Raw genomic sequence first — 12,501 nt, 5'->3', positions numbered from 1 at the left:
GAATGAACGAGCACTTAGAAAATATGAAACCAACTGTATTATCAAACCTCATCCTTTCAGCTAAGTCGCTAGAGAGCTTTTAAAGCAGAAATTCAGATTAATTAGCACTCATCTGCTCCAATCTCAAGCAGAATGGCAGTGGCTGGATGTTGGGGACAATATCGTGGCTTCAGCCAAGTGAGGAATTTGTCTGCATGTTTCTCAGCACCCGTGTTTTTATGGGTGCTCATTTATTTATTTTGACCACTCCGGTTGTCTGCCCCATTAGAGTGCAAGCTTCATGTGAGCAAAAGTGCCTCTTCTCCTTCCCAATCACCTAGCACAGTGCACCACACCAAGTGAGCACTCAGTAAATGCTACTGCTCCACTTCTACTACTCCAAGGGGCAGATTAGTAGTGCCAGCCCTGTCTGAAAAGCTCTTTGCTTTGTTTTCTTTGATCCAGTCCCACTTGTTTGTTTTAAATGGCATTTATTGAGGGCTTACCACGTGCCAGGCACTCTACTAAGCACTGGAGGAGATACAAGGGAATCAAGTTGGATACAGTCCTCGTCTCACATGGGGCTCACAGTCTTAATCAATCAATCAATCGTATTTATTGAGCACTTACTGTGTGCAGAGCACTGTACTAAGCGCTTGAGAAGCAGCGTGGCTCAGTAGGAAAGAGCACGGGCTTTGGAGTCAGAGGTCATGGGTTCAAATCCTGGCTCCACCAATTGTCAGCTGTGTGACTTTGGGCAAGTCACTTAACTTCTCCGGGCCTCAGTTCCCTCATCTGTAAAATGGGGATTAAATCTGTGAGCCCCACGAGGGACAACCTGATCACCTTGTAACCTCCCCAGCGCTTAGAACAGTGCTTTGCACATAGTAAGCGCTTAATAAATGCCATCATTATTATTATTATTATTATTACAAGTTGGCAACATATAGAGACAGTCCCTACCCAACAGTGGGCTCACAGTCTAAAAGACTGTAATCCCCATTTTACAGTCCTCTAAGACTAAGGTCGCTGTGGGCAGGGAATGTGTCTGTTATATTGTTCACTACCCAGCATTTAGTACAGGGTGTTGCCCACAGTAAGTGCTCAATAAATACGATCGACTGACCGACAGATGAGGTAACTGAGGCCCAGAGAAGTGAAGTGACTTACCCAAGGTCACACAGCAAAGTGGCAGGGCAGGGATTAGAGCCCAGGTCTTCTGACACTGCTTGGGTGATTGGGATTGATGGCCATCTCCCCTTGTCCCCTTGGGATTGCATCCTCTGGGTGAAGCTGGAGAAAATACATCTATTATGGCCCCAAATTACTAAAGAGGTACCTGAGTGGCTGCACACATTTAAGGTCCCCACTCACTCATTGCAAGTGCTTAGCACAGTGCTCTGCACACAGTAAGCACTCAATAAATACGATTGATGATGAAGTGCCAACAGGAATTTTCACCCCTCTGATATTTCCAACTTTTGTGAAACCCGCAATTTTCACCTACTCCCAACATTTCTTCATATTGCTTGAGGAAACTCAAAGGAGATTCAGGAAGTTGTCAGCTCACTTCATTTGGGAGCTTCAGAGGAGGTTATTATTATTATTATTATTATTATTATTATTACTACTACTACTACTACTACTACTACTACTAGTAATAATAGTATTAAGCATTTACTATGTGCCAAGCCCTGTTCTAAGCACTGGGAATAGAGGCAAAGAAATCAGGTTGTCCCACATGGGGCTCAGAGGCTTCATCCCCATTTTACAGATAAGGTAACTGAGGCACAGAGAAGTTAAGTGACTTGCCCAAAGTCACACAGCTGACAAGTGGCAGGGGCGGGATGTGAACCCACATCCTCCGACTCACAAGCTCGTGGTCTTTCCACTAAGTCATGATGCTTCTTCTTAATAATAAATAATGATAATAATTGTGGTATTTACCCTCTGTGAAGCACCATTCTGAGCACTGGGGTAGACACAAGGTAATCATGTCGAAAACAGACCCTGCCCCGCATGGGGCTCACGGTCTAAGTAGAGAAGCAGCGTGGCTCAGAGGAAAGAGCCCGAGCTTTGGAGTCAGAGGTCCTGGGTTCAAATCCCGGCTCTGCCAGTTGCCAGCTGTGTGACTTTGGGCAAGTCACTTAACTTCTCTGTGCCTCAGTTACCTCATCTGGAAAATGGGGATTAAGACTGTGAGCCCCCCCGTGGGACAACCCGATCACTATGTAACCTCCCCAGCGCTTAGAACAGTGCTTTGCACATAGTAAGCGCTTAATAAATGCTATCATTATTATTGTTATTAAGTAGGAGGGCAATCAGGGGTTGCGGAAATTGAAGCACAGAGAAGTGAAGTGACTTGCCCGAGGTCACACAGCAGTCGGGTGGCAGAGCTGGGATTAGAGGTCAGGCCCTTTGCCTCAAGGCCCAGGCTCTTTCCATTTGTTCACACTGCTGCGATAACAAGGCTCATTGTGAGCAGGGGAGGTATCCACCAACTCTGCTTCATTGCAGTCTCCTAAGTGTTTAGAAAAGTGCTCTGCATATAGTAAATGCTCAATAAATGGGATTGATGGATTAAATAACTGTAGTTGTAAAGCAAAGTAGTGTCCATTTTTACCCTCTTCTTCCCATCCCACCCAGGAGGCCACCTGCTGCTTCTTCAATCAATCAATCAATCGTATTTATTGAGCGCTTACTGTGTGCAGAGCACTGTACTAAGCGCTTGGGAAGTCCAAGTTGGCAACATATAGAGACAGTCCCTGCCCAACAGTGGGCTCACAGTCTAGTGAGTGAGGCAGTGATTATCATCCAAGCGCTTAGTTCAGTGCTCTGCACACAGTCAGTGCTCAATAAATACGATTGAATGAATAAATGAGTCAATTAAATTTGTTGAGCGCTGACTGTATGCAGAGCACTGGACTAAGTGCTTGGGAGAGTACAGTACTCCCCCATGCCTCCCCAAGAAGCAGCATGGCATAGTGGATAGAGCAGCGGCGTATGAGTCAAAAGGTCATGGCTTCTAATTCATTCATTCAGTCATATTTATTGAGCGCTTACTGTGTGCAGAGCACTGTACTAAGCGCTTGGTAAGTACAAGTTGGCAACATGTAGAGACAGTCCCTACCCAACAGTGGGTTCACAATCTAATCCTGGCTCCGCCACCTGTCTGCTGTTTGACTTTGGGTAAATCACTAAACTTCTCTGTGCCTCATCTACCTCATAATAATAATGTTGGTATTTGTTAAAGTGCTTACTACGTGCCAAGCACTGTTCTAAGCGCCGGGGTAGATACAAGATCATCAGGTTGTCCCACGTGGGGCTCACAGTCTTCATCCCCATTTTACAGATGAGGGAACTGAGGCACAGAGAAGTTAAGTGACTTGGCCAAGGTCACACAGCTGACAAGTGGCAGAGGCGGGATTAGAACCCACGACCTCTGACTCTCAAGGCCGTGCTCTTTCCACTGTCACGCTGCTTTACCTCATCTGTAAAATGGGGATTGAGACTGTGAGCCCCACTTGGGAAGGGAATATGCCCAACCCAATTTGCTTGGATCCACCCTAGTGCCTAGTACAGTGCCTGGCACATAGCGTTCAACAAATACCGTTATTATTATTTATCTGGTACTTGACTTAACTGTTGGTTATTTCATTAAAATGGTAACATGTTATTCCAAGCGCCTGCATGGCTTATTCTTGGCAGGAGAAGCTCAGATTTTCTCAATACCTGTATTTAAAAAAGGTTTTTGTGGCTTGGAAGCGAAAGGTATTTGGATAGCTTCCATAATAATAATAATAATAATAATAATAATAATAATAATAATAATAATAATAATAATAATAATAATTGCCATCAACATCAGCCCTTTGCAGCACCAGCAGAGGAGAAAGAGGCTTTTCTATGGGCTTGTTTCAGAGTGCTAATGTCGTCTCAGAGCATTGGGATCTTGTTGGGATTGGATGGTGGAAAACACTGGGAAAGTCCCATTGTGCGAGCGATAGTATTTACTGAGCACTTACTGAGCAATGGGAAGGAAGACCCAGGTGAGAATTAGACACGGTCCCTGTCCCTTAGGGGAGCTCAGAGGGTAAAATCCAAGAACTGTCAAACCCCAGATGTTTGTAGTTCTGCTACCTACAGGTCTCACAAATCTATACATATATATATATATATATATATATATATATATATATATATATATATATGTATATGTATATATATACATATATATATTTGTATTTTGTTTATTTTTTCATTTATTTATTACTTTTATTTATTTATTTTTATTTATGTTCCGCGCTTACTATGGAATAGGCACTGTACTAATCACCAGGGTAGGCACATTTATTCTTTCTTTCTTTCTTTCTTTCTTTCTTTCTTTCTTTCTTTCTTTCTTTCTTTCTTTCTTTCTTTCTTTCTTTCTTTCTTTCTTTCTTTCTTTCTTTTTCTTTTTCTTTTTCTTTTTCTTTCTTTCTTTCTTTCTTTCTTTCTTTCTTTCTTTCTTTCTTACTTTTATTTCTTTATTACTTTTATTTATTTATTTTTATTTATGTTCCGCGCTTACTATGGGATAGGCACTGTACTAATCGCCAGGGCAGGCACATTATTTATTTATTTATTTATTTATTTATTTATTTTTGTATTGCTTTTATTTATTTATTACTTTTATTTATTTATTTTTATTTATGTTCCGCGCTTACTATGGGATAGGCACTGTACTAATCGCCAGGGTAGGTACACGCCGGTTGGGTTGAACCCAGTCCGTGTCCCACACGGGAATCACGGTAGTAATCCTCATTTTACAGACGCGGTTACCGAAGCACAGAGAAGTTAAGTGCCCTGCCCACGGTCGCACAGCAGACACGTGGCCGAGCCGGGATTAGGATCCAGGTTCTTCTGAGACCCAGGCCCCTGCTCTATCCACTAGGCCACACTGCTTTTAGATCCTTTCCCTGGTCGCCGACAGATTATTTATAGCTGGTAAGATAGTAATGTGTTTTCTCTTTTGCATTCATGGACAGTTAGCGAATAGGCTAACCAAAATGTATTTTCTGATTTCCTTGAACACTTCGGGTCAGATTCAATCAATCATATTTATTGAGCGCTTACTGTGTGCAGAGCACTGTACTAAGCGCTTGGGAAGTAGAAGTTGGCAACATCTTAACATTCACACTTAAATGTGGAGGTAAGAAAATCATACTTTGCGAATGCAGTGTTTCTCTTCATAGGCAAAGAAGCCTTAAGAGGTGGCTAAGTGGGCTTTTTCCTTCCCGTTGGAAAGTCATTTGTGCTGTGAGGTTGCCTTAGAAGAGTTAAAGTATTATGTGGTTAAAGCCCGTCTTGAAAAGTTAAAAATTGAATTATGAGTTTTTCCTCCTTGAGCGGAAACCCCAGACTGTTGGTGTTTCACTATATAACCTGCTCAGTATTTTCCCTTCCTTCCTCTCCCCCGCATCCCCCTCTCCATCCCCCCCATCTTACCTCCTTCCCTTCCCCACAGCACCTGTATATATGTATATATGTTTGTACATATTTATTACTCTATTTATTTTATTTGTACATATCTATTCTATTTATTTTATTTTGTTAGTATGTTTGGTTTTGTTCTCTGTCTCCCCCTTCTAGGACTGTGAGCCCACTGTTGGGTAGGGACCGTCTCTATATGTTGTCAACTTGTACTTCCCAAGCGCTTAGTACAGTGCTCTGCACACTGTAAGTGATCAATAAATACGATTGATTGATTGATTGATTTACCATTTGGAATGAATTTTTGCTAGTGCACATATAAATCGATGGTTTGTTTTTCCTGGTGCCGCAAAAAAGAAAAGGAACGGCGCTTTTGAACTGTGAAAAAATAGTTGTGCAACACTGGGTATAATTTCTTCTGAGCAATATAAAATCCAGATCCTTGGAGTTTGTGTGATTTTGGAACTCCCCTTTCTAATTTTGCTTTACTGCTTAGCAAGGAGGGTAATGTACAGAGCCACTTCTAAAATTTGGGGAAAAAAAGTACCCTTTTATTGGACTCAAATCAGTCCAATTTGAGTCCAATTTTACCTATAACTACTATAGATAAATTCCACATTTTAGAAGATGAAATCTTTAGCAGGCAAATTCCAGAACGCATTAGCTGCATCGTGTTTGAAGGCTGGAGTAAAAAGAATTATGAAAATTTCATTTTTATCAATCAGTTGTAATTATTGAGTGATTTCTGTGGGCGGAGTACTGTACTAAGAGCTTGGTACAGTACAGCAGAGTTCTTAGGCACGTTCTCTGCCCACAAAGAGTGTACAGTTTAGAGTGGGAGATAGATATTAATGTAAATAAATTGATTAATAAATTAATGGATATATACATGAGTGCCGTGGGGCTGAAGAAGTGAATGACTAAAGGGTGCAAATTCCAGTTTTTCATAAATCCAAGTATTTATTTATCTGGTACTTCACTTAGCTGTTGGATGTGTCATTAAAATGGTAACTTATGTTATTCCAAGCACCAGAATGGCTTATTCTTGGCAACTGAAGCACAGATTTTCACAGTACCTATATTTAAAAAAAGGTTTTTGTGGCTTGGAAGCAAAAGATATTTGGAAAGCTTCCCTAAAACAAGTTCCACTTGGGGTTTGGATATGTTAATGGAGAGTTGTCAGGTGGATTTTGTGATGAGATCAAACAGTCGTGTTTACTCCGTGCAAAGCACTGTACTGAACGCTTGGGAGAGGACAGTACAACAAAGTCTGCAGTCACCTTCCCTGTCCACAACGAGCTTGCAGTCTGGCGTGGGAGACGGACGTTAGTATCAATCAATCAGTTGTTTACTGAGTGCTTATTGTGTGCAGAGCACTGTACTAAGCATCTAGGAGAGTAAAATATAAGAGAATCAGACACATTCCCTGCCCACAATGAGCTCACAGTGTAGAATGTATAAATGCGAGCCCCATGTGGGATATGGATTGTGTCCAACCTAATTAGCCCCTAATCTGCCTCGGGGCTTAGTGCGGTTCATAAATGCTGAGGGTGGGGTGAGTATAATAATGATGGCATTTATTAAGTGCTTACTATGTGCAAAGCACTGTTCTAAGCGCCTGGGAGGTTACAAGGTGATCAGGTTGTCCCACGGGGGGCTCACAGTCTTAGTCCCCATTTTCCAGATGAGGTAACTGAGGCCCAGAGAAGTGAAGTGACTTGCCCAAAGTCACCCAGCTGACATTTGGCAGAGCCGGGATTTGAACCCACGACCTCTGACTCCAAAGCCCATGCTCTTTCCACTGAGCCACGCCGCGGCTCCTCTGGTCCTTCATTCATTCAATCGTATTTATTAAGCACTTACTGTGTGCAGAGCACTGTACTAAGCGCTTGGTACCGTAGATGGTCCTTTCGTGCCCCTGCTCTTAGCATCTTAGAGGGCTCAGTTGAGGAGATTTCTCTAAAATACCATTTTCCATTTCAGAAGAAGAAACAGAAAGGAAGATTCTGGCCCTGCCTCTGTCCCAAGCCCACGGGAGAAGCAGTGAATCCTCCCCTAATTCCTCTGTGCTTCTGCATGACAGGGCAGGTTAATATGTTTGGTTTTGTTGTCTGTCTCCCCCTTCTAGACTGTGAGCCCACTGTTGGGTAGGGACTGTCTCTATATGTTGCCAACTTGGACTTCCCAAGCGCTTAGTACAGTGCTCTGCACACAGTAAGCGCTCAATAAATACGATTGATTGATTAAACGCAGTGTGGCTTAGTGGAAAGAGCACAGGCCTGCAATTCAGAAGGACTCAATCAATCAATCAATCTGCGCATCAGGCAGAAACTCCTCACCCTGGGCTTCCAGGCTGTCCATCTCCTCGCCCCCTCCGACCTCACCTCCCTTCTCTCCTTCTCCAGCCCAGCCCGCACCCTCCGCTCCTCCACCGCTAATCTCCTCACCGTACCTCGCTCTCGCCTGTCCCGCCATCGACCCCTGGCCCAAATCATCCCCCGCGCCTGGAATGCCCTCCCTCTGCCCATCCGCCAAGCTAGCTCTCTTCCTCCCTTCAAGGCCCTACTGAGAGCTCACCTCCTCCAGGAGGCCTTCCCACACTGAGCCCCTTCCTTCCTCTCCCCCTCGTCCCCCTCTCCATCCCCCCATCTTACCTCCTTCCCTTCCCCACAGCACCTGTATATATTTATATATGTTTGTACATATTTATTACTCTATTTATTTATTCATTTATTTTATTTGTACATATCTATTCTATTTATTTTATTTTGTTAGTATGTTTGGTCTTGTTCTCTGTCTCCCCCTTTTAGACTGTGAGCCCACTGTTGGGTAGGGACTCTCTCTATATGTTGCCAATTTGTACTTCCCAAACGCTTAGTACAGTGCTCTGCACATAGTAAGCGCTCAATAAATACGATTGATGATGATGATGATGATGAAGGACTCGTGTTCTAATCCCGGTTCTGTCACTCGTCTGCCATGTGACTTTGTGCAAGACATTTCACTTCCTCTGTGCCTCGGTTACTGCGAGCCCCGTGTGGGATATGGATTGTGTCCAACCTAATTAGCCCCTAATCTACCTCAGGGCTTAGTGCGGTGCAGAAGCAGCGTGGCCCAGTGGGAAGAGCCCGGGATTGGGAGTCAGAGGTCATGGGTTTGAATCCCGGCTCCGCCACTTAGCTGTGTGACTTTGGACAAGTCACTTCACTTCTCTGGGCCTCAGTTACCTCAGTTTTGTATGACACAAAATGGGGATGAAGACTGTGAGCCCCACGTGGGACAACCTGATCACCTTGTATCCTCCCCAGCCCTTCAAACAGTGCTTTGCACATAGTAAGTGCTTAACAAATGCCATCATTATTATTTATTATTTATATACTGTAAAAAATAAATGCCCCCACAGGACCCACCTTCTGGAATGATGATGATGATGATGATGGCACTTGTTAAGCACTTACTATGTGCAAAGCACTGTTCTAAGCAGTGGGAGAATACAAGGTGATCAGGTTGTCCCCCGTGGGGCTCACAGTCTTCATCCCCATTTTACAGATGAGGGAACTGAGGCCCAGAGAAGTGAAGTGACTTGCCCAAGGTCACACAGATGACAATTGGCGGAGTTGGGATTTGAACCCATGACCTCTGACTCCAAAGCCCGGGCTCTTTCCACTGAGCCGCGCTGCCTGGTTCGTTGGATTGTACAAGAGTGAGTTCTCGTCAACCATTAGGAGGTTCTAACTCTTGTGATTTAGCCTGAGCTAGTAAATTCATTCATTCATTCATTCAATCGTATTTATTGAGCACTTACTGTGTGCAGAGCATTGTACTAAGTGCTTGGGAAGTACAAGTTGGCAACATATAGAGGCGGTCCCTACCCAACAGCGGGCTCAAAGTCTAGAAATTAAGTTGTGAGCTGTGTAGCCGCTCTTGGTACCAGTCCCCTAGACCAGTCACTTGTCTAATAATAATTATGGTATTTGTTAAGTGCTTACTCTGTGCCAAGCACTGTTCTAAACCCCTGGGGTAGATAGGAGGTAAGCAGGTTGGACACAGTCCCTGTCCCACATTGGGCTCACACTCTTAATCCCCATGTTGGCTGAATGGAAAGAGCTTGGGAGTCAAAGGTCATGGGTTCAAATCCCGGCTCCACCACACTTCCCAAGTGCTTAGTACAGTGCTCTGCACACGGTAAGCACTCAATAAATATGATTGATTGATTGATTGTCAGCTGTGTGACTTCAGGCAAGTCACTTCACTTCTCTGTGCCTCAGTTCCCTCATCTCTAAAATGGAGAATAAGACTGTGAGCCCCACGTGGGACAACCTCACCTCATCACCTTGTATCCTCCCCAGCGCTTAGAACAGTGCTTTGCACATTGTAAGCGCTTAACCAATGCCGCCATTATTATTATTATTATTATGTTTTACAGGTGAGGTTAACCGAGGCACAGAGGAGTGACTTACCACGGTCACACAACAGACTTCTTCCTCCATCTAGACTCTCCCCCGCTCTAAACTTCTCCCCGCCCTCTAGACTGTGAGCTCATTGTGGGCAGGGATTATCACACTTTATTGCTGTATTGTACTTTCCCAAGTGCTTAGTGCAGTGCTCTGCACACAGTAAGCGCGTAATAAATACGGTTGAATGAATTAGAACCCAGGTCCTTCCGACCCCCAGGCCCGTACTCGGTGGACTAAGCCACCTTGCTACAGTAGATAATGTCTGCTTATCAGTGTGCATCTTCCTTGAATGCCAGTGGAACCAGGAGCATGGAAGTAAGTTGTGAAATTCGACTTTTAAAGAGCACAGTCCCTGTTCGTATCATGGTGGGGAGGAAGTTAGCCCACTGTTGGGTAGGGACTGTCTCTATATGTTGCCAACTTGTACTTCCCAAGCGCTTAGTACAGTGCTCTGCACACAGTAAGCGCTCCATAAATACAATTGATTGATTGATTGAGGAAGTTATGGAGTTGTGAAGCCAGCTGCTTCTTTACTCTCCTGTCCTGGTTCCCTTCATTTCTCCACGATTGCATTCTGGGCAGTACTGCATTAGGAGCAGCAGTGTGGCTTAGTGGAAAGAGCCCGGGCTTGGGAGTCAGAGGTCATGGGTTCGAATCCTGTGTCCATTGTGTGACGTTGGGCAAGTCACTTCACTTCTCTGGGCCTCAGTGCCCTCATCTATAAAAGGGGGGATTAAGACCGTGAGCCCCATGTGGGACAACCTGAATACCTTGTATCTTCCCCAGCACTTAGAACAGTGGTTGGCGCATAGTAAGCGCTGAACAGCTCACCCATTTTTATAAAAAGCCAGGCATCTTAGGGTTCCTCTCCAAATCCTGGAATTTTGCAAGATTTCCCCCTCTTTTTTAAAAAGTATCTGTTAAAGCATAGGCTATGTGCTAGAAACCGTGCTAAGCACTGGGGTAGATACAAGGTAATCAGGCGGTCCCAAGGGGGGCTCACAGTCTCCCCATTTCACAGCTGGGGTGACTGAGGCACAGGGAAGTGAAGCGACTTGCTCAAGGTCACACAGCAGACAAGTGGCTACTTAGACTGTGAGCCCCAATGATGTGCATTTAGCTTTAATTCTATTTGTTCTGACGACTTGACATCTGTCCACATGTTTTGTTTCGTTGTCTGTCTCCCCTTTCTAGACTGTGAGCCTGTTGTTGGGTAGGGACTGTCTCTATATGTTACTGACTTGTACTTCCCAAGCGCTTAGTACAGTGCTCTGCACACAGTAAGTGCTCAATAAATACGATTGAATGAATGAATGAATGAACAAATGCCATCATCATCATCATTAATGTTTTTCTCGTTCTTTAAAAAAAAAACCCATACGTTCTCTTAATTTTGTGCTAAAGTCATCCCTACACAGTTTATAGATCATCGTCTTTTTTAGGTGGAAGAACAAACTTTAAAACAGATGGTATTTTGGTTTTTGGAGACCTCCCTGATGCAAAAAATAAGATTATTTAAAATACAGTGGTCATGGGTAACCGCTGACAGTGTATGTAATAATTACCGTGTCCAAACTTGTCTGAAACTATCATTTAAATTAAAAAAAAAATTGCCTGCTTGTCGTAAAAGAAAATGAGTATGTATGTTTAGCCTTATTGTGGGCTAGAGGAAATCAATACTTACATGCTTAACCTTTTCTTTTTCAGGGGAAGATTTTGCTGTCGTGCAACAAGAAATTATTATGATGAAAGACTGTAAGCATCCAAACATCGTTGCTTATTTTGGCAGCTATCTCAGGTACCGTAACCATAGCTTTGGCCTTATTCAAAAATGTTGACCTCCAGCAAAGTTTTAAAGAATCTTAGCTGCGCTAAAAAGATAAAAAAAAAATAAAGTGAACTAAACATGCCACACTCTTTGTACTTTTCATTTTTGAGGGGGATGAGTGAAAAAATCCTGTAAATAGAAAATGTCTTGAGGTCTTTTCTACTGCTGGGTTTTATCAATAGTCGGCATCCCAGGAAAGCTTGTGTGAGGAAGTGGGATTTTAGGAGGGATATGAATTTGGAGAGAGTAATTAAGGGGTTTATTTAAAAAATTCAGAAGGGGAATGTTGTGTTCCAGTTAGGAATTCATATCCCGAACTACTTAGGAAAACAGAAATTAATACTTAGAAAATCCATTGTATTTGACCCAGTTCTTCACTGGTGAGACGTGGAAGGGTTTTAAGTGAGAAGTGTTAGTGAACGAATAAATGACGGAGCATTAATTAAGCTTCCAACAGGCCACAAGGGAGGTTTTGTCATAGTATTAAATATCAGTAATTTAAAATGGATAGTGAAATATGTAGGCTCTACTAGATAAGGCCCAGTGTGATCATAAACTATTACCTTTGAAAATTTGCATTAAAATAAGTACATTGAGAGGAATCCTATTGGAAAAGTTTGGCCCATAATTTGAAGGGATTTTGTGGAGGCTAGCCATCATTATTGCGCTCTAGGTAATCAGATTTTATGTACCATGACCAGAAAAAGATTATTTGGGGAAATAGTTTTGGCAACATCTCTGAACATGGAGAACTTCTGAAAAATT

At 43.2% G+C, this 12,501-nt stretch overlaps 1 protein-coding gene across 2 annotated transcripts in view; it reads left to right on the top strand.

Moving 5' to 3' along the window:
• The window catches only part of MAP4K3 (mitogen-activated protein kinase kinase kinase kinase 3), a 251,546-nt gene that overhangs the window by 115,475 nt on the left and 123,570 nt on the right, over window positions 1–12,501 (top strand). For both annotated transcript variants that reach the window (XM_038761656.1, XM_038761585.1), the window contains exon 3: window positions 11,616–11,706. In XM_038761656.1, the coding sequence (XP_038617584.1) occupies window positions 11,616–11,706 (91 nt within the window). The remainder of the gene's footprint in view (window positions 1–11,615; window positions 11,707–12,501) is intronic.

The sequence above is a fragment of the Tachyglossus aculeatus genome, chromosome 1, assembly GCF_015852505.1.
Source record: "Tachyglossus aculeatus isolate mTacAcu1 chromosome 1, mTacAcu1.pri, whole genome shotgun sequence".
NCBI classification, from domain to species: domain Eukaryota; kingdom Metazoa; phylum Chordata; class Mammalia; order Monotremata; family Tachyglossidae; genus Tachyglossus; species Tachyglossus aculeatus.
This window is presented reverse-complemented; position numbering and strand designations above follow the sequence as displayed.